The 26,845-nt window shown below is 44.7% G+C and overlaps 1 protein-coding gene across 3 annotated transcripts in view; it reads left to right on the top strand.

Annotated features, from left to right (window-relative positions):
• The window catches only part of PACSIN2 (protein kinase C and casein kinase substrate in neurons 2), a 144,912-nt gene that overhangs the window by 89,934 nt on the left and 28,133 nt on the right, over positions 1 to 26,845 (top strand). For all 3 annotated transcript variants that reach the window (XM_074227101.1, XM_074227098.1, XM_074227099.1), the window contains one exon: positions 13,230 to 13,352. In XM_074227101.1, coding sequence (XP_074083202.1) covers positions 13,293 to 13,352 — 60 coding nt within the window. In that variant the 5' untranslated portion in view covers positions 13,230 to 13,292. The remainder of the gene's footprint in view (positions 1 to 13,229; positions 13,353 to 26,845) is intronic.

The following is a 26,845-nucleotide window of genomic DNA, read 5'->3' as shown; positions in this document are numbered from 1 at the left end:
CCTTCAGAGTCAAATTTAAATGATTATACTAAGGAGCAGCTGTGAGACAATTAGCACAGGTCAGACTAATTACTGGTGCTGAGAAAACAGGGTGAAACCAAATAGAGGAGAATCTGACCTTTCCTTCTTGCCAGATGACCAGGTGTTGGGGACTTTAATGTGCTACTGAAGGGATGAGCTAAGGGGCTAGGTAGGATGGAAGGAAATCACAGAACCAGATGGAGGAAGCAATTCCCCAGCTGCAGGGAAGATTCTCAGCAAAGTATAATTCAGAAACTATGTAGATAAAGATAGGGGCAAATGGAGAGGGAGACATTTTCTCAAGCCTGTGTGCAGTCAGTCATGCAGTCATGCAAGGAGAAATGGTTAGGGAGCAATCTTCTGAAGTCTGTGTTCAGCCATGCAGAGTGTGGACCAATGTGGACCAATCTTTTTTTTTTTTTTTTTTTTAAGGTTTTAGCAAGGCAGTGAGGTTAAGTAGCTTGCCCAAGGCCACATGGGCAGGAATCTTCTTATGGCTGTATTTTTATAATAAAAAGATCTCTTTCAGGCATAGCTCGATCTCAGAATTATAGTTTCACCCCATCACAGTGGCCCTGTCGCCCCCTACCCACCCACTGCAGACCTTGTTCCCTGACATAACAATTCTGACAATAACCTCAGGTTGGCCACCTTGCCACCATTCTTACCTCTCCATTTCATCCTCCTCTCGGCTCTCTGAATGATCTTCTGAAAACATTGACCTAACCATGTCATCATTCCTTTGACCTTACCAATAAACTCCAGAGCCTCCCAAGATCCAGGAGAAAATCCTATTTGACTTTTTTTGTTTGTTTTCCCTTTTATTACTTTATTTTTCCAATCTCATGCAAAAGTAGTTTCCACTTTTATGATCTCTTTGGGACCCAGACCTTCCTTTTTCAAATTTTTTCACTTCCATATTTTTCTACCTTCCCCCCTCCCAGTGTCAGCGAGCACTCTTGCCATATTTCCATATTGGGTATGTTATAGGAGAGAATTTAGAACGAAGGTGGCGGGGATCCATGAGAAAGAAATTTTAAAATGTGAACATAGTATGTTTTGCTCTGTATTCAGATTCCATAGTTTTGTTTTCTTTTTCTGGATATAGATGGCATTTTCTATCACAAGTCTTTTGATTATCCTTGATCATTTGTAATGTTGAGAGGAGCTGTGTCCATCACAGTTGATCAATATGTTGCTGTTACTGTGTACAGTGTTCTCCTGGTTTTGCTCCCTTCACTCAGCATCTGTTCATGTAAGTCTTTCCAGACTTTTCCAAAGTCTGGCCACTCATGGTTTCTTGCAGAACAGTATGACTCCATCACATTTATATACCATAACTTATTCAGCATTTCCTCAGTTGATGGGCATCCTCTCAATTTCTAGATCTTTACTGCCACTATGGTGGTAAAGCTGCTATAAATATTTTTGTACATGTGGGACTTTCCCCCTTTTTATGATCTCTTTGGGATCCAGACCTAACAGTGGTGTTGCTGGGTCAGAGGGGATGCAGAGTTTTAGAGTTCTTTGGCCAAAGTTCCAAAGTGCTTTTAAGAATGGGGGGATCAGTTCGCTACTCCACCAGCAGTGCCTTAGTGTCCCAGATTTCCCACTGCCCCCCCCAACACTGATCATTTGCCTTTTTTGTACCTGTTTGTCTCACACACCCCCCAAGACCTATTCTCTTCCAGCCTCTCCAGCTTCTTCCAGCTTTGGCTCTGCCCCATCCTCTGTGATCCAGGGGCACAGACCTTGTCGTTCTTCACACACACTGTGCTCCATCTCCAGGCCGATATATAGGCATTTCTGCAGGCAGTGATTCGTGGCCTGTGGTGCTCTCCTCCTCTCTTCCTCCTGGCTTTCCTCAAGTCCCTGCTAAATTTCCTCTTCGAGCAAGAGGTCTGTCTTGGACCCTGTTAGTGACAACACCTTTCCTATGAGATTATCTCCTGTTTATCCTTGATCCAGTTTGTCCATCTGTTGTTCAGGCATGTGTCAGTTATATCCAACTCTTTGGGGCCCCATTTGGGACTTCTGTTGGCCAAGATCTTGGACTGGTTTGCCATTCTACAGATGAGGAAACTGAGGCTGTGACTTTTCCAGGATCACACAGCTAGGAAATGCCTGAGGTCAGATTTGAACTTACATCTCTCTATCCACTGCCAGGTCTGGCTGCCCCATATTGTATTCCCCATTAGCACTGTGAGTTTCTTGGAGCAAGGACTGTTTTTATCCTTCACTGGGTCCTCAACACGTAGGAAGCATTTGTTAATAGGGCTTATAGACTTGGCTTGTACTCAAAGCATATCTGGGACCACTCTCTGTCTGCATGGTAAGCTCTCTTGGCCAGGCTGTGGGAAGAATCCAGAGACTGTGTGCAGATGGGGGTGGGTGGGTATCTCACCGCCAGAGGGATGACGTCTTAGACAGTCGGTGCTCATGCTGGACCCTGACCCGGGGACTCTGGAACACCCCTTTCATGAGGGCCACTGGTCCAGTTTTGCATTTACCCACCCGTTTTCTCTTCCTTAGCCTAGCACCGCATACTGTGCAAGTGCTGGGTGAATAAAAGAAGGCAGAGGGGGTGTTTCAGGTGTTAGAGCCCACTATGTCCTACTGAGTCCCCACAGAGAAGATCCCCTCCCTAAATCTCCCTCGGGGTAGGCTGACATCTTAGATTATTCTAGGGCAGGGACCATCCAACTCAGGGCCATATAAGACCTGTGGAAACATTTGGTCTGGGGCTGCCAAGGCAACTGCAGAAGAGACTCAAAATTCAATGAATTTAGAAGCTTTTTAAGGATGAATTGATTAAATATTTGGCCAAATAAGGCAGGCTAATTTTTAAGTTTTGTCCTTTGACAAAAGAAAGGTTCCCCACCCTGTTCTAGGGGATTAGTTAAGAAATCATCATATGGGACTTAGGAAACCTTCCCAAGAAGCAGTGGAGGTGTCCTCCATATCTGAGGCCAAGGAGCTGGAGATTAGTTTAGTGTTACCTATAAGAAACCACTGACAATGATATTTCCCTTCTGATAAGATCTCAGCGACTGTTCAACTGGAACTGATCATTCTCTCCCCCGCTCCCCCAGCTCTGGCTGCCTTTGGGAGGCCTAGGCCACTGCCTCCATGTAGAGTTGAAGTGGACCTTGGAGAGGAAGATCACTCGGTGTAGTCAGTAGAAAGAGTCAGGGAGTAGGGCTTCATTTGTATTTGCCACCTAGGGATCCTTGGAAGAGTAGTTCCCAGACAGGGCCTCCTTTTCCTCCAGGGTTGGGCCAGTTGTTCTCTGGGGCCCTTCCAGTACTGAAGGTCACGAGTCTTTCTACCAGGGTCTCTTTCATTTGGCATTCAGGCTGTGATTTAATGAACCTTCTTTACGGCTTGAGACATTTTCTCCTCAGTCCTTGGCAGCCTTGATCATACAGCAAGGTCATGTCAGGGCTCATTGGATCTGAGGAATGCTTTGCTTCTTTCCCTGACCTCCTACTGGTTCCCATCTGAGAGATAAGAACCATCACATGCTTATCTGTCCTTGCACCGTAAACTACTGTGGGCCCCAAGTTCTTTGCTGGTCATTTAGAAAACCTGTTTCTCAGGAAAGGTCACAGCTTTCTTCACATTTTGCTGGTCAGTGGGGTTACCGAGCAATATTGACTATTCCTTCAGGGTTCAAATAATGCCCATAGTGACCATTCCTCCTCTGTAACTCCTTGGTGTCTGATCCTCCCTGTCCCACTTTGAGCAAAGCTACCAGCAGCTCCCCAATTACCAACTTTTTCCTCAGCATATGGGTGTGTGTGTGTGTGTGTGTGTGTGTGTGTGTGTGCATGTGCGCGCTTTAATTGGGTTGATCTCCCTCTTCGGATTATTCTCACTTTCCTTTGTTTCTGAGACACTGCCAATTCTCCTTTCACTTGAGTCATTCCTTTTGTCCATTCTGCTTCCTCTTCTGCTCCCAAGGTTGGGCATGCTTTGGACTTGGTCCTCATCCTTAGGTTGCTCTTCTCTTCTTCCAGCTCCAGTCATCGCCTCCACATGCATCTTCAGCCCTGCTCTCTCCCCTGAGTTCATCTCACATTTCTATCTGCTGCACACCTCCCTGTGGGTGTCTTTAAACCAACCTCACAGGAAATAGATGTAGGTCTTCTGGAGTTTTCCTTTCCTTCCAGTGGCCTTATTTCTTTTTTTTCTTTTTTTTTTTTTTTGCAAGGCAAATTGGGTTAAGTGGCTTGCCCAAGGCCACACAGCTAGGTAATTATTAAGTGTTTGAGACCGAATTTGAACCCAGGTACTCCTAACTCCAGGGCCAGTGCTTTATCCACTGCGCCACCTAGCCACCCCATAGTGGCCTTATTTCAACAGGCATCACTGGTACATTGCCATGCATCCAGCTAAGGAGACCATATTCCCTGTATCTCCTCCCTCTCCTCTTTTTTCTTTGTCTGGGCCATGGAGGCCCTCGTTAGTACTCATGACATCTGTTGCAGGCCTTTCCTAACTGCCAGCACTGCTTTCATTCTCCTATCCCTCCAACCTTCTGTGAGTGCCATCGCCCTGTTAGACAGATCTAAGCAGACCATTTCTAGGAATGAACAAATCTAATTTCCTTGATTGGTTCTGTAATTAGATAAAGAGGGGATCTTCTGGACATCCCCAGGCTGCTTTGTTTCATTCTTCACTTTCCAAGCCTATTCACTCCTGGCTCAGCTCATGAAGTCTTCCTTCTAGCCAGGCTATGCTGCTAGACATCCCCTAGGCTTGGCCTGCCCTTTATCACCTCAGCACGCTTGGAGACACTGACCTTTGGGCCAAGAATGACTTCCCTCTGCATCTGTCTGTCAGAGCCCTCCTGTCCTTGTGCTCCCACTCAGTCACCAGGTACTAAATGAATGAAGCCTCCCCTTATCATTCCACACCCCAGAGTTTGATGCTGTCTCACATTTTTGCTAGAACCCTTTGGATTATGTCTTGTATCCCATTCTTTCCCCAAATCTTATTCCCCTCATTAGATTGTGAGCCCTTCAGAGTCAAGGTCTGTATTTTTTTACCTTTGGGTTTCCTGGGGGCAGGACTTAAATGTAATAATATCTGACTCAACAATCTGGACTGTGTAGAGAAGCCTGGAAGGAGGGAGTCTTGGGGGAGGCAGGGGGGGATTACAAATCATTCCTCAATCAATTCTGGCTTCCTGTCAGAAATTAGGCTGTTTCTAAAAGTAAAATCCACTAGGTGGTCCCCAATTTTCATTTTCTTCTGGCTTGCCTTAGCGCCTGATTGTCTGGTGAACAAATGAATGAGAGGTCAAGGAGGCTCACAAAGCAGGACTGATGGCCTTAGGATTACAATTCCATTCTTGATTTCAAGCTTTGATGAAGACCAGGCTAAGACTAGTGAGAGGCAGGAAAAGCCGATAATGAATGTTTAGTGAATGGGGCTTTGGAGGAGGAGTGATTTTTAATTCAGGAAATCAATGCAAGGATTTAGATCATGATTTGGTGATGTCAGACTTTGTCTGTTCAGAGTGGCTACAGCTTCAAAGCCTTTGGTTTAGACAGTAGCACACAGGAAGTTTTTCAAACTCTGCCTGGACCATACAGATACCCATTGTATTTACCTTGGAAAGCAGCCTGATCAGGAGTGATTGGCTTCCTGATGGCACTCGGACTGTGCTGACCCAGCAGCTTCTCCATAGGCAGGAAATTGGACTGGAACTGTGTGGTGATAGGGACAGCATTGAGGGTTTTTTGGATTGAGGAGCAGTGGTGAGAGGAATCAGGATCAGGACCTGGTTCTCTGCCTCTTTGCTGTTTGATCTGGGCCATGTTTTTGTTCATCCTCTCTGGCTTTTTCCCCACTAACTGTAAAACGAGGAGATTGGTTCTTTTCCTCAGAGGCTAGGTGCCCTGAGTGCCCTGATGGAGGCACACCATGCCAGTTTGATCTTTGAGAATTTATTTCCTTCTTTGGTTTTTCTGAACTGAGAGGGCTTCATTGTCTGGTAAAGAGGTGAGGAGTCAGGGAAACTGGATTCCAGCCTTAGCTCTGCCATTAAATCACTTTGGACCAGCCATTTGTTCATGTTTATAACTTGAGATAATTGGACCAGATAGATAATCTCTAAGGCCCCTTTTAGCTTCAACATCAGATGATTCCGTTGAATAACTATTTCTCCCATGTATTCCACAAGCTCAAGGGTGCCATGGTGTATTGTGCTGAATCATTGATCCAAGAACAATAGAGAACTAGTCTAAACTGCTCATCATGGAAAAGAACAATTCTTTCATGTTTTCTGTAGTAGTCCTCTTGACTCCTGAGCTCAGGCTCCAAGGGTTTGGGACATCCTAAAGTGGAGCTTCGCTTTGTTTCCAATCCCTACTGATGACACAAGGTCTTGATCACTACCTTGTCTCCAGCTCGACCTTGAACATGAAGGATGAAGCTCTCATGAAGGTTGCCCCAGCACAAAGGAGGAGGTGTATGATTGAGATAAATGTCTCCCACCTCAGACACGGAAAATGGATGAATGGGGACAGACCATCAGACCTGCTGTCCCTGAGGACCAAAGGTTCCCTAGCCTTTATTTGACAAGTCACCATAATGAAACAGGCTGCACTACCCCGGTAGAGACAACTTTTGCTGGAGAAGTGTCTCCCTGGGGGAATGACCAAGAGAGCATTGGCCTGACCTGTCAACTGGAAAATAAAATAAAATAAAGTAAATATCCTGTCCAGGCAACAGGCTAAGTTTTCCTTTCTCAAAGTCTTAATACCTTCTGCATTATTGCAGATATAGCCAAGAAGAGCAGGGGCATCATCTGCACCTTTCTTGCCTGGACACTGTTTGAAGTGGATGACTGAAGAGCAAAGTAGTTTTAGGGGTCACCATGTCACTGGAGGCAGTCCCTCACTGGGCCACCCCCACATTTTGTGTTGCTGCTTCTGGGGAGGATCAGGATCTCATTTCTAGCTGTTAGGATTTCTTGGAAACTGGGTATGTTGTCCTTTGTTTTAGCTCCGGTGACTACTGATTTTGAGTTAGATAGCAATATTTCTGTATCTCTCTATTTGTCTTCCATCTATTTATCTACCTATCTGTCTATTTGTATCTTTTGAAAAACTTTATATCCTTCATGGCTGTGTGTCATTTAAAAATTCAATAAATGTGTCATTTGTAGTTTCAAGGTCATTGCTAAAAATGTCAAAGAGCATAGAACTAAGGACCAATCATTGGGTAGATCAACTAGAGGTGTCATCTCATTGCCATTGGTCCATTAATCACTCCTTTTTGGTATTGGATGTATGACAGCTGACATCTCTTTACTCCAAAGCTGGTGCCCTTGCCAGTGAGCCAGTAGCTGCCCAACTTTGCCTCCCTTCTTCCACCCGGTCATGTGCATGTTGCCAGGCTAATCCTCAGAAACACAGCTTTGGTCATTTTTTGATGAAATGTTTTTTCACTTCTTCCTCCTGGTTCATGAAGACCCTGAATACTATTCCAGGCCCTATTCCTTGGGCTTCAACCTTCCTTTAGTTCATTGCTCCCTTTGAGTTTTCCATTTCAGTTTAAACAGATGAACACTTTGTTGTATCTAAACTGTGCCCAGTACCTTACTCCTTTTGTGGCTTTGCTTAAATGATCCTTTTGCAAAATCTCCTCTGTCAGCATCTCACAAAGAGGCTAGCTCCTTTTTGAAGTCTCCCTTATCTTCCTCAGCTGAGTGAGCATGATTTTTTCTTCCTCTGTGTTCTCCTGCCTCTCTAGTGATGCTGAGTATTTGGCCTTAGCCCTCAGAGAAATCTAGCTTTTAATTCTGACTCAGACCTTCAGTCTTTCTTGTATTCTCAGCTCTATGTTCTAGATGGAGTCCAATGTTTTGGTTGTATTACTATTTGTGTTACCATTTATTCAGTGTCTCTTTATGCTAAGACCATGTGAAGCCCTCGGGATTAAAAGATAAAAATGGCAAATGTTCCCATCAAATAACTTCTAGACAAAGGTAGGGGATGAGGAGGAAGAAATCATCTTCCTCTTGGAACAGAGATACAAGATCTAGAAGACAAAAATGCGCATCTGGCAAGGGATATCACCTTTTGCAAGGACATAGAGATAGTAGAGGGCAGGCCAGGCCCAGAGCACAGTAATCTCAGTAATTTGGCTAAATGTGGAGGACATGGTTGAGAGTCATAGGAAATTTGAGGTTGGAAATAGTTTGGAAAACAGCTGAGCAGGACCTGAAATATGTATAAAGAGAATAGAGCGCTTCTGCCATTTTTGGAGCAGATGCATGTGGTCTGGTTGGACCTTGTGAATGTCATAAGGGTTTAATAATAGCTGAGGTATTCTGAAAGTTCCTACAATCAGGTCTGGGTGAAACCATTATTGAGAGCATTTGTGCTTCTTGTGCCAAGAAAAAAGAACTTTTCTGCTTTTAACTTTTTCTTATCATTTAACTTTTATGAGTAATCTGAGAGAGACGCCAGGGCTGGTGTCAATCCTCTGAAATTGGAAAGACATTGGTTCTAGAAGAAGAGCTTTTCCATTGATCAGTTTTTTGTGATTAAGTCTGTGATACCAAAAAACACCCTTCAGGGTGATGCCCCTTCAAGGAGCACACATATATATTTCCCCAAAATATTATCAAGTTAATCAGAAAAATATTAGTTATGCTTTGAAATCTTCAGAAGGAAAACCTATTTAACTCCCAATTATACAAAATAATGGAAGAAAACTGTCTATTTGTAACACCTCCTTACAATAGGTGATTTTAAACCTAAGAGCAATCATATGGCCTGCTTCTCCTCTCTCCTCCTTTCCCTCCCCTGCTGCAAGCCCTTATCATCTCAGGCCTGAACTATTGTTGAAGCTTCCTTGTGGTTCTGCCTGTTCCAGCCCATCCTTCCCTCAGTTGCCAAAGGGATCTTCCCAAAGCCCAGGTCTGACCTTGTCCCCCCCTCTTCAGTCACCCCAAGAGAGCAGCTACCCAGTCCTCTGATTGGGTCCAAGCACCTCCCACTTTGCCAGCCTTCTTCCCCCTAACTTCTCATCATGTCCCACAGCATCCTCCCCCCACCCCACTGATAGCAACTTCCTTCTCCAGGCATTGTCTCTCCCCTGTGCTTCTTGCCTGGAATGCCCTCCATCTCTTCCTCCTAGCTTTTTCCAGCTCAAATCCCATTTTCTAGAAGATGTTGTCCTCATCCCTCTTCATTCTGGTATGGCTGTTTTCATGTTTTCATGTTATTTCCCCCATTTGACTGAGCTTCAGGAGAGCAGGGGTGTCTTTTTGCCTTTCTTTTGACCCTCAACTTTTAGCATGGAGCTTCCAGAATTCTATGGGTGCTTTATTAAATGCTGCCTAGTTTGATTAGGATCTACAGGAGTGCATCTTCTCTGGTTTTAGGACTTTTATTTTAGACAAAGTGGTCTGAGTCCTAGTCTGAGCTATTTCAGGCAATCAGGATCATCATTCACATTTAGGCTGAGATCCGACTGGGTGCTGAATTTACATTGGAAGCTCTTCCCTTCCTGACTTTTGGGGTCAAGGCCAGACCCAGAGGACTAGAGATGTTAGAGTTTCTAGAGACAGGAAGCAGGAAGGAGCAGATCTGATGGAGCAAGAGAAGTAGCCCTTAGAGCCGGAAGTGGTGGTGACTGAGCCTCGGTCCCTCTTAGAGAGTAAGTGGGTAAAAGGAACCTAGAAGTCACTTGCAAATTGCTTCCTAAATGAACTGAGGTCATATATGAAGACTGTGGCAGCTAGGCCGCAGAGTAATGATTCCCTCCATCTGACCCTCTCCCCACATGCCCAAGAAAAACCAACAAAAACTTTTTTTTTTTTTTTTTTTATGTTTTTGCAAGGCAAACAGGGTTAAGTGGCTTGCCCAAGCCCACACAGCTAGGTAATTATTAAGTGTCTGAGACTGGATTTGAACCCAGGTACTCCTGACTCCAGGGCCAGTGCTTATTCACTATGCCACCTAGCCGCCCCCCAACAAAACCTTTTGTAAATTAAGGAAGATATTGAAGTAAGGATAAGGAACTAACACTGAAGTAAATAAGACTCCATCTACTAGACTCTTAAGTGTGATTGATGCAGTACTGCCCACTTGATCTTTCCCAGGGAGCGTATCCAAAGAGCATTGCTTCCCCCCACCACCACCAGGGGAACTCCTGGTAGTCCCCTTCCATTAGCTCAGGGACCTAGAGCACCATGGCCAAGACTAGCTCTTTGTAGATGCCTCCACTGTGGATGAGCCTGGTCCCTCGAATCCATTGGTAGACAGCAAGGGAAGACAGAGAACCTTATGCCCTCTCCCAGGGGGACCTCCTCCTCAATGGATTGTAATGGGACATTATGTTTCACCAGTGTTTGGGGCCTGCCACTCAGGGGAGTTGTCTTTGTCCCCAGATCCATGTTATCTGTAAGTCTGATGAATGCTATAGTTGAGGAAACTGAGCCATCCAGAGGGTCTCTGACTTGCCTAGGCCCAGGTATAAATATCAGAAGTAATTTAAGCTTTTATTCATTTACTTTTCAGAATGTCAAAAATAGGAGTGGTCCAATGCCAGATGTCTGAGACATGTCCCTGGCCACCCTCTAGGTCAATGTGAAGCTTGTTAGCTGCTCCTTTGGGGTCTGGCTATTCATCCAGTGTTACATCCACCTGGTTGTACTATTGGCCAGCCCCCCCCTCATATTTGCCACGGATTGGCACGAGAAATATGGTAGACGTAGGACCTCTCAGAGGACTCGCTTCATAATTGGTTTTTATTGACCATTTATTTTCATGTTTCTTCTCTGATCTGGTGACTCTTAGGCCATTGGACTGAGCTCTGAGGTCTGCAGGTGCCACTTTCCAAGGGCAAAGGTGTGAAAATCCAGCCTGTGCTCCTTAGATCATGAGCTGTTGGGCTTGGTTGGGTTAGGTTTATATCCCTCACATTTTATTAAGCTCGGGAACAGAAACCTAAGAATGCAACAGTCATTCTTGTGCCACTGTGGTGTCCAGGGGATCTGCCTTTAGGGGTGTTGTCAATGGAGAAAATAGTGGCTGAGAAATGCATTCTGAGAAAATGCCATCAGGGAAGGCACACTGGCCTTTTAGGCTTTATTGAACTCCTAGCTAATATTCCACATAGTTTCTTTTGTCTTTATTTCACAAAGACTCAGATGACGAAACCATTGAGTCGTTGGTATTTTTGTTAAGGCCAGTTGCCCTTAAGAAGCGATGTATTTATTGTAACCATGCAACTGGAGCTATTTATATCCTCTATAAATGTAAAATATGTGAGGGAAGGTCCTGGCCCTACATGCCCAGGCCCTCTCACCTTCTCTTCCCACCATCTCTCATCCCAAGAGACATTCAGCTCCTCAGTGCATGCCTCCTTCCTCCTTCCTCTCCTGTCTTGTGGCAGCCCCTGTCCCTTTTCTGAACTCCAGTGCCACCTCTCTTCTATGTCCCTTAGGCAGCTCAAACTCGTTTGTCTAAATCGGACCTCTGAAGCCCACCTCTTCTCCTACTGGCCCTGGTCTGCAGCCTACCATCCTCTTCTTCACTGTCCCCATCACTCCCTTCCTCTCCCTTGGGTCCCTCTCTCTTCTCATGCCATAAGTCTCCCTGGCTAGGAGGGCACCATTGCTTTCTGGGGCTGTTCCGGTAGCTTCCTCTCTGACACATGGCTACCAAATTGACCTTCCCTCTACGTCTGTGGGGGGACAACGTCCCTCTTGTCTTCAAGAAGTTTCAAAGGCTCCCATTGCTTCTGTCAGAAAATAAAAGCCCCTCTGGAGTTTCAAGCCCATCAGGATGGAGATTCTGCCACAGGGGCTTCCCCTAGCATTGGAATGAGCTTCCAGTTTATTTATGCCCTCTGTTTGGTGATCTGTGAACATATCACCATCTCCCAGGAAAGTATTAGTTCCCTGTGGGCAGAGACAGCTTCTCTTTTGTATTTCTGTCTTCAAGCAATTAAGAAGTGCTAATCATAGAGTACACTTATATTACTAAGTGTGTCTATAAGCCAAGCACTTAGTCATGGAACAACCTCTGCACTGAGGGCCACAGGTTCCAGAGAAGCTAGGTCTGGTCCCTGCTCCCTGGGAGCTCCAGGTAAATAAACATAGGTACAAAGATAGCTACGGAGTAGACAAAAGGTCATGTTAAAGGGAAGGCCAATGGCTTCCAATGGACTGGGATGGGCTCATACAGATTTGAGATTGGAAATGGAATCTTGAGGCCTGGCAAGTTTGGCTCTATGGTGGAGGGAGGGGAAGGGGAGAACGTTCCAGGGAGAAGATGATACAGAGTTTAGACTCTTATTTCAAAGTATTTAAAATACAGGAACCCTTTCAAGGCCTAAGATTGCCAGTTAAATGCAGTGAGTCTTTCTAGGCCAAGTCCCCTCCTTCAGCAGCCTGGCACCCTTTGCTTCCAGAGCTCCCCAGAGGATCCCCATACCCACTTGGCAAAGCCTTTTTCTGAACTTTGTGGCTTAGATGGGCTTCATCTCCATATACTTTATAGAGGAAAAAAAAATTTCCTTAACTTCTTTTAATTAAAAACTCTTTCCAAGGTTTTAAAATCTGAATTAATGAGTTTGTTTCAGGACCATCACTTCACTACACAGTTGCTGATTGATTTCATTTTTTTCTGAACCAGTCTTGCTTGGGGAGAAAATTAGAGGCTTTGTATAGGAGATGTGGTCATTGGCAGTAGTATAACCAGGACTTCCTTGGTCTTGATGCTTCTCGGACCCAAGGTCACAGCCACAGCAAGGACAGGTGGCACCTTTGGAGTCTCTTTCTGAACTTTAGGACTGAAAGAGAGCAAGCCTGGGAAAGCATGATAACCTGGGAAAGAAACCTTAGCTATTACACCCCATGTAATCCCTTCTGAGTGGAAGAATTTTGCTTGAAAAGTTTTTCTATTCTCTATTCTCTCTCATGTCCTTGGCATTTCCAGGAAAATATTGAACAGTCAAGTTTCATTCTAGTCTGTTGTTGATGGATAAAATGTGGTATTTCTTAACTTTTTTATCATCTCTCCTCTCCCCTCCTCTCAAGGGAATTTAGGAAGAAGACCAGGCTAGGAAATGGAAATTATTTGTGAAGTGGAATTATCTTTTCCTTCTTTACGTTGAAAGTTAGAGACTAATATCCACACAATAAACTCATCATCTCCCCCTACCCCCCCTTTTTTTTGTAGAACACCTTGCACCAGTGATTCTAAGCCTCAGTCTTCGAGGATTCTTCCTCAACTTTTGAAGAAATGTCTGTGACTTATGATGATTCTGTTGGCGTTGAAGTTTCCAGTGACAGCTTCTGGGAGGTGAGACTTGTCTTCTTCTCTTTGATGTGGCTCAGAAGTTCCTTGACCAGTGGGACTTTTGGTCCTGATTCTGGACAACATCATTGGTCACCAGGGGGACCTTTTAGATGTCCAGGCTGGCTCGACCAGAGACCTACAAAATGCATCATAAGAGTTTCAAGACTGTAGAAAGAGAGGGGGTGAAGGAGAATGCTGGGTGGTCTTTGTGGGTGAAACTTTGTGGCTTTTGGAAGCTGCTCTGCCTCAGTTTCCCCTCTAGTAGCTGCTCATCCATGGGCAGCCATCGAACAAAGGACTCCACACCAGTCTAGTGGAATAGGTGGAATGAATGCATGCTACAGAAGTTTACCTGCTCAGAGCAGAGCTCTGGGGAGGGGTTTGTTGGGGTAGGGTGGGGGCTAAAGCTGGATGATGGAGCTGGCCCTGAAGCCTCTCCAATCCAGGGGCTCTGAAATATGCTGCTTCTGTTTCCAAGCCATGGTCTTGTCTCTTAACCCTTGAATCCCCAGCACTTAGTGACTATGCCACTGCTTCCCTTCACTCAGGGGCCTGTTGGCTGGTCAGTTCTTCACAATGACTTAATGGTATCTGTGCTTCTGAATAAGTGTAAAGGTTCAAGAACGACTCCTCCACCTAGACCTGGATAGAGGTCACAAGAAACTCTTTAACCCAACCAAACCTGTGACTAGGGTCCATTAAACCCTATCCATTTGCTTTGAGACTCTGTCACCTGAGGGCCTCCCTTTGGATCATTTGACCATGGCTAGTGTGGTAGCATTTCCCTATGAAATAGGGCAGACTGGCCTATGTAATGTTTACCTTATCATTGAAGTGAACTCACACCTATTTAAGGAGGGTAGTTGTTTATAGTCAGTTCAGAGAGATGCTGATTCCTGGAGATTTCAGCTGAATAAAACAACTGGTTCCTAGAACTGTCCTGGACACTGTCTCACGGAAGCCTGTTTCAGAATGGGTCAGGGCTCTAGCCTGGGAAGTAGCAGAACTGGGGGCTTTTCTTTTACTATTGATTGAACAATGCCCAGTTATCTGAAGCCTATAGACCACATCCATTACCACTCTCACCCCCCAACCTCCAACAGGGAAAATGGAATTTCTGGCTCAAATTCAGCAATACGTAGTGTTTACTATAATAACCTAAAATAGTACTGCATCTATAAAAGGATGAAAACAATTGCTTTGCTCAATCTTTTTGCCAAGGTCCAAATATAGAAAATGCAGTCTTTTCTCTCTCTCTCTCTCTCTCTCTCTCTCTCTCTCTCTCTCTCTCTCTCTCAAGTTAGTGTGGGGCTAAGTGACAAGTGTCAATTTGGACAGGTGTCCAGAGTCACACAGTTAAATAAGTGTTAAGTGTCAGAAGCTGGGTTTGAACTAAGGTCCTCCTGATTCCAGGGCTGGTGCTTTATCCACTGCTCCACCTAGCTGCCCCAAGTCTTTTCTTTTTTAATTTAATTGTAATCCTGTTGAAGTCAGATGCAACCCTGATAATCAAATACAATAATTGATTTTTATTTTTGAATAACTATCTTTTTCTTCATTTCCTGAGGAAATTCCTGTGCTGGGGGTGGGGGTGGGGGTGGGGGCTGTACTTTTCACAGGTGCTGAGAACACAGAGGCAACAATGAATTTGACCCAGCCCTGGAGAAGCGCACTTCTGCAGGGGCTGGGGAGGCTGACATGTGCACGGATATGTGGCTCAAGTGCCTTCGGCAAAATGACATTTAAGAAATAGCTCCTGATAGAGGTGGTTGAATTGGGTCTTGACTAGAGGTAGGGATGCTTAAGAGGCTTAGAGATGAGAAATGGAATATCAAGGCCTGGGAATAGCCTATTCAGTTGGAACAAAGTACATGTGAAACCATTCTGGAAAGAGCAAGGGAGAGATGTGGTTGGACCTGTGCTTGAGGAACATTCATTGGGCAGCTGGATGGCCACTAGATTGGAGAGGGGAGAGACTAGATACAAGGAAGCCAAGTCGGAGTAGCAGTCCAGGTGAGAGGGAACATTGGTCTGGACTAATGGGGGGGTGGGAAGTGAGTCAAGATTGAGATCAGGGTGTGATCAAGTGTGTGTAAGATGTTGTGATGGCAGATTTTTTTTTTGTTTTTTTGCAAGGCAAATGGGGTTAAGTGTCTTGCCCAAGGCCACACAACTAGGCAATCATTAAGTGTCTGAGACCAGATTTGAACCCAGGTACTCCTGACTCCAGGGCAGGTGCTTTATCCACTATGCCACCTAGCTGCCCCCAGATTTTTTTTCCAGTGGACAAATATTCATTTTCTTTCCTTTTCTCACTCTCCCAGTCCCTCATTGGAAAAAAGGAGTTGTAACAAATGCCCATTTTGGTTGTATCCAAACACATAGATTTCATTAGGCATCTTTCAGGAGAAGGATGGGAGGCATCATGGCAGTCCTCTCAAATCCTGGTTAATTATTGTATCGATTAGAATTCCTGAGTCCTCCAAAGTTGTCAGTCTTTTCAATCTTTTTGTTATCTAATTGGTCTCCTGGTTCAGCTCTCTTCTCTCTGCATCAACTCAGACAAGTCTCACCAGTTTCATCATTTCCTCAGACTGAGTGGTATTCCACTGAACAAATGACAGTATAGCTAGTCTCCAGTGGATGGGCACCCCTTCCCCCACCCTGAGTTTCCAGTTCTTTGACACTACAAAAATACTTGTTGTCGATATTTTTGTGTATATGAGTACATCTGTTTCTTTCTGTGGGATATAGGCCACATATTGGTATCACTGAGTTAAAGGGTATGTTCCACATAGTAGCTTTGGAACCATGGGCCCAAATGACAGGACCAAACACAGCTTCATCAATTGAGAGGTAATGTGCCTTTGGCCTCTAATTTTGTCACTTAACTTATCTGAGGCAATTTTACCAGTGTGATGGGGATGAGGTGAAACCTGAGAGGTGTTTTAATTTGCATTTCTTTAATTTATTAGTGAGTGGAGCATGTTTTCCCATGCTCTTGATAGTTTGGATTACTTCCTTTGAAAGTTGTTTGTTGGGGGCAGCTAGTGATAGAGCACTGGCCCTGGAGTCAGGAGTACCTGAGTTCAAATCTGGCCTCAGACACTTAATAATAACCTAGCTGTGTGGCCTTGGGCAAGTCACTTAACCCCATTGCCTTGCAAAAACCTTTAAAAGAAAAAAAAGAAAGTTGCTTGTTGGAGGGTGGGTCAACATGGCAGAGTAACAGAAAGAAGAAAAATCAAGTTTCCCTGACAAAACTCCCCCAGACAAACAGAACCCCCACTTCCCCCCCCCCCGAGAGTTATGAAGGTTTTTCAGCTTTTGCCCACTTGCCTATTTATAAGTTAACACATTTTTCTACCATTTTTCCTTCTCACTTTTTTCCCCCCTCTGTGGTGAACAAACAGTCCAGTAAAAGTTGTGCTTGTGTTTAACATGTTTATATCTTAGTCATTTTTTATATGAGGAATTATAACTAAAGGAAAAGAAAGAAAATCATGGGATAGGAAGGAAAAACATAAGAGCAGTTTTTAAAAAGTAAAATCCATTCAGAGTCTGTGGTTTTTTTGTTGTCCCCCCCCCCCCCCGCATGTGGATGGTGTTGTTCATAACAGATCTCTCAGAATTGTCCTGATCACTGAACTGCTGAGAGGAGCTACATCCATCAGAGTTGATCAGTTCAGTTGTTAATATGTACAATGATCTCTTGCTTCTGCTCCCTTCCCTCAGCATCAGTTCCTGTAATCCTTTCCATGTTTTTTCTAGGGTCTGACCATTTATAGTTTCTTATGGAACATTCATATACCATAACTTGTTCAGCTACTCTCCAATTTATGGGCATTCCCCCTGTTTCCAATTCTGTGCCACTCCTAAAAGAGCTGCTGTAAATATTTTTGAGCATGTGGGACTTTTCCCATTTTTTTAATGATTTATTTTGGGTATAAATCTAGTATTGGTGCTATTAGGTTTAAAAGGCATAATCAGTTTTATTGCTCTTTGGGCATTTCCTTATTGCTCTCCAGAATGATTGGATTGCTCCACAACTCCACTAACAGTGTATCAGTGAGCCAATCTTCCCACAGTCTCTCCAACATTGAGCATTTTCCTTTTTAGTCTTAGCTAACCTGATAGGTGTGAGGTGGTACCTCGTCATTGTTTTAATTTGCATTTCTCTAATCAATAAGGGAGCATTTTTTCCATATGATTTTATATATATTGCTTTAATTTCTTCATTTGAAAACCACCTGTATATGTCCTTGGCTATTTTCAAAGGAGATTGACTAATATAACCTTATTAATTTGATTCATTTCTCTATGTATTTTAGAAATGAGACCTTTTTCAGAACCTCTGGCTGTGAAAATTGTTTCCCAGCTTTCTGTTTTCCTTCTAATCTTGGCTGCATTGATTTTATCAGTGCAAAACCATTTTAATTTAATATAGTCAAAATCATCCATTTTGCAATTTATAATGTACTTTATTTCTTTTTTGATCAAAGATTTCTCCCCTTTCCACAAATTTCAAAGTGTTTCTCGATCTGTTCATTGGTCTATGGTATCACACTAAATTCTGCACCCATTTTGGCCTTATTTTGGTATAGGAAGTGAGATGTGGTCTATACTTAGCTTTTGCCATACTCTCTTCTAGTTTTCCCAGCAGTTTTTTTTTTTTTTTATCAAATAGTGAGTTCTTATCCTAGAAACTAAGAGTCTTTGGAGTTTGTCAGTTGATTACTCTAGTCATTTGGTCTAGGTATATATATATTTTTTTTAGGTTTTTTCAAGGCAGTGGGGTTAAGTGGCTTGCCCAAGGCCACACAGCTAGGTAATTATTAAGTGTCTGAGGCCGGATTCGAACTCAGGTACTCCTGACTCCAGGGCCGGTGCTCTTATCCACTGCACCACCTAGCCACCCCCATTACTCTATTTCTTAACCAATATCAGGCAGTTTTGATGATTACCCATTGGTCATCATGATCTCTGGAGCAAGTGAGCTCTTCTGGGATGTGTAGAAGGAGAGCACTGGGGCACTATTCTGAAGAGTCTGGGAAGTCTTTGGATATGAGAGACTGGGAATCGGGGGAGTTTGGGGTTTTCTTTTAAACTGATTAATTTAACTGGTTTACCTGTTAGAGGGCAGGTTTCTCTTTATCATTGAAATGAAAAGTCCTTGATATCTGGAGCCAGCATACCTGTGAACCCAGTATCCTTAGAGTTGGTCTGCTTTTCCTCGGCCTCCTTCATGGTTCTTATGATGAGACTGATTTTCGCGTCAAGACTTGTCCTTAACAATAACTCTGAACTCGGTCTTTACCTGGAAAGAGCTCACTAGAAGTCTTTCCATTAGAATGGGAACAGGTGGGCAGCTGCCAGTAACACAGGTGATGGCCAGGACCTAAAGGCACTGAGGGAGACCTCCCTTCATAGCCTCTTCTGTGACCTGGAGATGACTCAGCCTGGTGGAAGGTGGTATCAGAAGAATGCCAACTGTGTGTGGAGGGGCAGTAAGAAATTATTGGGTGCCCAAGGACCAACCTCTCAATCCTCCACTAGCTTGGACCCAGATGAGTAATCTTTTTGACTGTAAACACATATTTTGAATGCTTAAAAAAATCCATTCTCTATAACCTGAGCCTTGGTGCAGCATATGTTTGAGTGAAGACTCAGAGCCTCTCAGTCCTGACCTGGTATTAAGTTTGATGTAAGGAAGAACAGAACAGTTCAACTGGCCCAAAGGGGAAAGGACTGCTGTAGGAGGGGGAAGGACTTTGCTTCAATCCATCATACAGTCTTGGTCTATCGAACTCTGTGGCGAACAGCCTCCTTCCCTCCCCTAACTGCAACCCTGCCCTGTGACAGAATGGCTGGCTGGCTGCAGTGGCAGAGTGAGTCAGCAGGCATATAAACCCTAACTGGTCTACACTAGGGTCAGGCTCATATATTTAATGTTCTTGTTAACTGGACAAGCCAAGGCCCAAACTAGATTCATTTTCACACATGCCACTTCTCACACTGCAGATCTTTTTTTTTTTTTTTGTAATGGTGACTGTGTTTAAAATGGAAGAGACACCCTTCAGGCCTGGTAGGACCATTGCTGTGGAACCTTGCATCTATTCAGACTGTGTCAATATTTTTACTAATTAAACTCATCTTTTTTTTTCTTTGTTATATATGATTTTCTGAAAGTGGGGTAGGGGGGACACAAGAAATTTGGATGATAAAAATATTCTTAAAAATAAAATTCATAGAAATAGGGGTAATAATATGATCAATGATATAATCAAATGTAGGAGATGAAAAAGAGAATTCTATATCATAGAATCCAAGGTAAGAAAGTGTAGGAAGGAGGAAGAAGTAGTCTGGATTTAAGTGTTGGGGTGGCTAGGTGGTGCAGTGGATAGAGCCCCAGCCCTGGAGTCAGGAGTACCTGAGTTCAAATCTGGCCTCAGACACTTAATGACTTGAAGAAAAAAAAGAATAGAGTTAGGTGTCCAAGTCAGGAGAATGATAATAAAAAATGATCATTGAATTGGGTGCCTTTGAAGAGAGGATACTGAGGAAAAACAGATGATGTGTTGGGCCAACATCAGTTCACCTTCTTCTTGGCCATTGAGCTGGAAAGCCCACAAAGAGGTGAGGACTGACCATGGACATAACAAGTGAAGGTCCAACCAGACTCAGTGGTCCAAAAAGGATTTTTATAGGTCTCATCATTTTTGAAAACTATGTGGAAGATATTTCAGTGACTTAGAATTGACTTTACTCCAAACATGCCTTCCTGCTCATTTTTGAGTTACCTGTCTCTCTGACAACAAAATAGTTACAATAATTATTGAGATGATTTAAAAGAACCACTTATATGAATATTGTTGACCCAAATTCCCCTAGGCTTTTAGACAAAATGGAATCCTTATGAGAAAATATGTGTTCCTTCCCTTTCACTTGGGGGTAGGGATGGTGGATGGATAAAGAGCCCTCTACATTGACCTTCAGGGAGTCCAAGCCAGTTGTGGGCTGTGAATCGAACACAATGAGAGGCAGTGATCCAGTAGTTAAACAGTTGTTTCAGTTGTTTTCATTCATATAAATCATCATTGAAAACAGGCCTTGTTTGCTATGTATTCCCCCTGCTACCCCCTTGGACTTGCTCTTGTCTTCAGGGTCTAGTGAGAATACTGCCCCTTCTGCCAGTGCCTGGAGCCTTGTCTGCTCCCTTGGCCTTGGCTCTATTCCTCTAATACACTTGCCGTGGAAGAGCTCTTTATATTTGATTCTCTATCTACTGTCCCAGGCCCCATAGGATATAAACCTGCAGGTTAAGGAGACCCAGGGGAGACCATCTAGTCCAACCTCCTCCTTTGCAGATGAGGAAACTGAGGCTCAAGGATTTGCCCAAGGCCTTCCTGCCCAGGTGAAACAACCAAAGTGGAGTTGGAGCTGAGGCCTTGTGCTTACCGGGTCTAGGGCCTCTTTCCTGGCATCCTCTGCCACCCCCCCCCCCATGTCTGTTACCCTGAAGCATTGTGTCTGGGAAGACAGAGGAGCAGGATGGGGCCAGAAGTGGCTTGTTTTCCTGGATTTGGTTGGAGGTTGAGCTCTATCTTTCCCTTATTATTAAGGCACATTACAGTGTGTGTGTGGGGGGGAGTCAGGAAACTTTTGAAAATTGTCCTGTTGGACATTTGTCCCTTGTAATCATTTTGTCTGGTCTTTTTTTCTAAACTCCCACATCTGGACATTAGTCCTAATAAAAATGATTGTTTTTATCCTGGTTCTTTGGCAGTTATAACCCTGAGTGAAATCAAAGTGCTTTTGTTCTATGTTTATTTTTTTTAAGCCTTTATTTTTGTATGGACAGATAAGCAAGGGACTGATTTGGTAAAAAGAGATCTGTTGCTTACAGTTAAACTGGAGAAGCACTTTGGGCCTGGATTTTCTATAAAATAAGGGCTTGGATGAGATCATTCCTAAGGTCTCTGGGAGTCCCATATCTAGCCATTACAGAGTGCCCCACCCAGGCTAGACTATCTATCTCATGCTGCCACTCACCACTCAGAGTCCTTGAGATGGGGGCTGAAAGGAGCCTTAGGGTCCGGATAATTCACTTACTTTTTTGTTTGTTTTTTGTTTTTTAGGTTTTTGCAAGGCAAATGGGGTTAAGTGGCTTGCCCAAGGCCACACAGCTAGGTCATTATTAGGTGTCTGAGGCCAAATTTGAACTCAGGTACTCCTGACTCCAGGGCTGGTGCTCTATCCACTGCACCACCTAGCCACCCTGCACTTACCTTCTTTGACAGTGTGGGGCCTGAGGCCTGAAAAATGGCCTCAGTGACTCATGCTAGCTTGCTTCCTCCTTGGGACCTCTTTTCATTGGTTGCTATTGTGCTGGCTTTTAATACAACAGGCTCGAGGAACACATGTCCTGGAGAATAGAAAACCAGTTGGGCAAGATTGTTTCTTACCTCCCTGAAGGTGCCCTTGCCCCAATTGCTGCTACTGGGAAAGATCTTCCCCCTGCATGGTGAGTGTGAGGATGGTTGATCCCAGGCCCTGATTGGGATGCTGGGGGCTCCCAAGGAATGCTTCTGGATGTCAGTGCCTCCCCATGGCAGGGGCTCTGCTGCTCTGTGGGTAGCAGGGATCATCACCAGTTCCTCTCCTTTTCTGACCATCCATCTCTTGGGGTAGTCTTACACCACTGCCCTTGCACCTCTCTAAGATTTTGGGAATGCATTTTCCGTGATCTTGTTTCCAGATGAGCAGAGTGGGGCTTGAGTGGCCTACCTGTGGTCACCCAGCTAGGGATTCCTTCGTGACAGTATCCATGTTGTCTGTTGTCTGTCCCGGGTCCTTTGATTCGGGGGGGGGGGGGAGTTCGACAAGACCTTTTGAAGAATCCCTCTTGATTCTGAGATGGAACCATTCTATAAAGTAGTCTGAACTGCAGGCAGTGAGATGCAGTGGCCAGAGTCCTGAATGCAGAGCCCGGAGCTACACTCAGAATCTCAACTTCAACCTTAGCCATGTGTCCTTATGTGAGTGACCACCTCCCTGGACTCCTGGGCTCCCAGGAATGGATGCTGGGAAACACTCAGGAGAACTCAGTGGGGGCAAACTTCTTAGGAAGTCCCAGGCAGTTTGCTGAGAAGGTACCCTGCAGAGCCTGGGCTGAGGGTGCCCCCAACATCAGTGCCTGAGACACAGCTTGTTCTGGTCCCGCTAGTGCTGAGGGAGTTTGTCTCCCATCCTGAAGGGCCAGGCTTCCTGGGAGGGATCTCATCTTCCAAGGAGTCTGTGATTTTAGCAAAGAAGTTTCAAAATCCTGCCAGGATTGTGCATGAAAGGAGCTCTGCAAGGCCAGCTTTGTCTCTGTCACCTCTGGGGTGCTGCTTCCAAGAAGCAGTAGATAGAAGGAATACCTCCATTTCAGTCACAGCACAGTTAATTCTTCATAGGATAAGAGTGGGCAATTCCTTAACATGTGAAATGTGAAAGTGGGATGTGATTTGGCTGTTGATGCCCTAGGCGGCTAGTGATGCAGTGGATGGAAAGATCTGGGCTCAAATCCATCCTCAACCATTGCCAGCAGTGTGACCTTGGGCAAGTCATCAAGCAGTTCTGCCTCCCTTGTCTCATCTGTAACTTGGAGTTACTAAGAGCACCTGGGTCTCAGGGCTATTGGGAGGGTAACTCAGGTCATGTTTGCTGAGTACTCAAAGCACTGTGGAAATGCTTCTTGTCTTTATCGTTATCAACGGGAAGTGCGTCAGACTTGGACTGAGGAGAGCCTTGGGTTCCAATCCTGGCGCCACAGTTTATCTGGTTCTGGACAAGTAGGGTACCTTTATGAACCTTGGTTTCCTCGTGGGTAAAATCAGGTAATAGGAGCACTGGCAACGTTTGCCCCAGAGAGTTTGGGGACATTCTGAGGCTTGGGTGTGAGAGAGATTTAAATTGCCTGCATTTTACACTGAAGGTTCTTAACCCCCTCAGGAGGACTCTCCAAAGCAGCTTTTGGGGGTTCTAGATTTCTTTCCTGTCCCCAAGTTCTCAGTAGGTCAAGCTTAGGAAGAAGCAGTGTGGGGCCAGACGTCCTGGACAGAGGGGGAGCACTGACCTAGAGAGGGGTGTTAAATGAAAATCCTTGGATCTCTCCAGTTTCCCCCTTGAGTTAAGAGGGGCAGCCTTTGCAGGAGGAGGGAGGCCTCCTCCAGCCAGTCCGTGTAGCCAAGTGTAATGGGAAGGCCAGGGAACCCCAGGATTGAATCTCTGTTCTGCCCAGAGCCTGGTGGATGGCCGGGAGGGAGGACAGTGGTATGGCCTGCCCTGCCTTTTATGCCCTTGATGGGATGTGGCCTGGCCAGCTTCTCTGCAGAGTGCTCTGATACCATGCCCTTCTCTCTGGGTTAGATGGGCTTGAGTTCTCCAGAGAGCCTTGCTGGAGCCCTTCCTGCTGTGATGCTGCTGCCAGGGATGGTGGTTGGAGCCTTGGGCCTGTCAGGAAGGCCTGAATTCAGATCCTGCCTGGGCAAGGCACTTCCCCTCTCTTTGTAAAATGAGGATGAGTGGCCCTGCCTCCCAGGGTTGTTTGGAGGCCCAGAAGAAATAATCGGTGGGATCAGTGCTTCTCAAGTATTGGTTTTCTCCTGGCATCCACAGAGCCAAGTCAGAATATGTCTCTAGTACCCAGCATCCTAAACCTTTTTAGAACACCTCTCATCCCCAACGGGTGCCTGTCCCGAATTTCCCAAGGACCCTGGGAGCAGTTCCTGGGTTATCCTGCCCATTCCAGGGCTCACTATTTGCATTAGAGCCATTCTAAATATAGAAACCACATTTTAGGTCTGCTAGTGACTGGGGCTCCATCTTTTGGCTGAACATAGTACTTGGGTGGGTACAGTTCGGAGATCCAGGACCTGCCATGGCCAGCGCCACCCACATCATCCACAGAGAGAAAAAGCTGTGGATCTGAATGCAGAGCAAAGCAGACACTGTTCCCTTTTAAAAGTTCTTTGATGCTTTTCCTTTCTTGGTCATGAGTTTTTCTTTGCCCTTAGTTCTCATTCCTCTTTCACGGTGTGACTGATAGGGAAATATGGTAAACATGATTGTATGTACAACTTTTACCAGATTGTTTGCCGCCATGGGGAGGGTAGCAGAAAAATGTGGAACTTAACAACAACAAAACAAAACAAAAAAGTGGATAGTGCACAGACCCTGGAGTCAGGAGGACCTGAGTTCAAATTCTGCCTCAGACACTTAATAATTACCTAGCTGTGTGACCTTGGGCAAGTCACTTAATCCCATTGCCTTGCCAAAAAAAAATAAACAAAAACAAGAAAAAAATTGAAGCTCATAAATTTGCAAATGGGAAAAATAAGCCATTAAAAAACTGAATATATCATAGGATTCAGTTTTTCATTGGTGTGTTATAAAATTGACACCCCCCCCTCACAGAAGAATGGAGCAGCTAGGTGGCTCATGGGTAGAATATTGGACCTGGAGTTAGGAAAACTAATTTTCTTGTGTTCAATTGTGACTTTAGACATTTCCTAGTTGTGTGACCCTGGGGAAGTCATTCTACTCTATTTGCCTCAGTTTCCTCATCTACCAAATAAGCTGGAGAAGGAAATGGCAAAGCACTTTTGTATCTTTTTTCCCCCCAGGAAATATTTTATTTATTTATCCGACTACATGCAATAGTAGCTTTCAGCAATCAATTTTTTGCTAGGTTTTGAGTTTTATTTTTCTCCCTTCCTTCCTTCCCCCCCCACCCCAAAAGCAATCTAATCTAGGCTATATATGTATAACCATGCTGAACATAGATCCATATTAATCATGTTGTGAAAGAAGAATCAAATAGAAACAAAAAAACCATAGTACCCAAGACAACTTTTAAAAGTTGAAGATAAATTTTGTTCTGCATTTAAACTCCACTCCAGTTGTCTTTGCCAAGAAAACCCCAAATGGAGTTGTGAAAAGTTGGACTGAACCAAGATGGGAAAGGATGGGATCCAGGTGTCAATCACTGGATTTCATTCAAAGGGATTTCCTTTGTGGGTTTTAGGCATTTGAAAACATGATTCTGGGAATAGGCCCATGAATTTCACTACTAAACTGCTAAAGGGGTGGGGGTGAGCGTGGAGGGGTCCAGGTGATGAAGCTCTGAATTCCAACCCCACTCCCTCCTCCAGTAGAGTCAGGCCTTGAGAGAAAAACCTCCTGCCTTCTGCTCTATTCTTTCCACCCTCTTCACATTGCCTCAGCTCTGCTTCATTATTATTTTGTGAACTCACAGGACCCTAGGAAGTTGAATTCGGTTTTACACTTTAGCACATTGAGTTTGCCTTTGAAACTTAGAACAACAGTGAGCAGGTTAGCTCTTGGGTTTCTGCCATCACTGGAAAAAATGCACCCTTTAAAGGTCCTTAGGATGTTGGATGTTGGCCAAGGTCAGCTTTCAAAAGAAGCCTGAAAAACAGTTTGTTTACATAAGCAATCTTATTTTTCACATTTGGGCCCATTGACAAGTCCCTTAATTAAGAGTTATGGGTGTTCCAGAGAACCCCAGGGTATTTCCAGCCCAGTACATTATTTTAGAGTTCAACCTAAACTGGTTTTCAGAGGATTCTGTATTGTGGGAGAAATTAACTGAGGATCCCTTGAAGGGGACTCAAGGTCATCTTTGGACTCCTGCAGAATGTGTGAGCGGTGTGATTGGGGCTTTGATCATGAGCCAGGGAAAACTCCCCAAGTCTATAGAGTATCATGCCAGGGATGTGGACAGGATGAGACTGCTGCTCCTCTCATGTCTTCGTCTCTCCTCACGCACCTCAAGGGCATCGGCTGCTTCCATCTTCTTGCTCAAAACTGGAAGCGGCACTCGAAACGTGAAGAGTTCCTGGAGGGGTGGCAGGGGAAGGCTACAGCTCTCACCTCCCTTCACCTCTGCCTTGCCCCTCATGGCCGGCAGGACTTTCACATCCTCCAGTGAGGAGAGGCCAATACCAGTGGGCCAGCTCTAGGACAGAGGTTAACAAGGCAGATCGAAATCATTGCTAACATAGAACAATCTTTATGGCCTCTTAGTCAAATAGATTCATTATCTCTACTTCCTTCAGTGCTCTCATGGTTAAACAAAGTTACAGATTTAAACACCGAGTCTGTAAAATGAACCCTCTCCTCTCCTTTCCCCTCTCCACTTTATTTTATTTTATTTTTCAGTGATGTGCAAAAATCGTTTTCAACATTCATTTCTTTGCAAACTTATGAGTTCCACATTTTTCTCTTACCCTTCCTTCTCTTCCCCCTCCCCTTGACAAACAGTCTTCTCCTGCCTCTTCACCACAGACTGAGGTCACACAGCTTCCTCCCCGCAGATTTCAGAGTCCTGGGAATCCCTCCACAAATAGTTGCCAAGGCACTTTGGCTTATGGGAGGATGGCAGAAAGCTTCTCTTCACACTGTCTTTCCCTGAGTTCGGTGAGGTTAAT

This window comes from Macrotis lagotis, chromosome 2 (genome assembly GCF_037893015.1).
Source record: "Macrotis lagotis isolate mMagLag1 chromosome 2, bilby.v1.9.chrom.fasta, whole genome shotgun sequence".
Taxonomy (NCBI): Eukaryota; Metazoa; Chordata; class Mammalia; order Peramelemorphia; family Peramelidae; genus Macrotis; species Macrotis lagotis.
The sequence above is the reverse complement of the archived record's forward strand: the minus strand, read 5'-3'. Positions and strand labels throughout refer to the sequence as shown.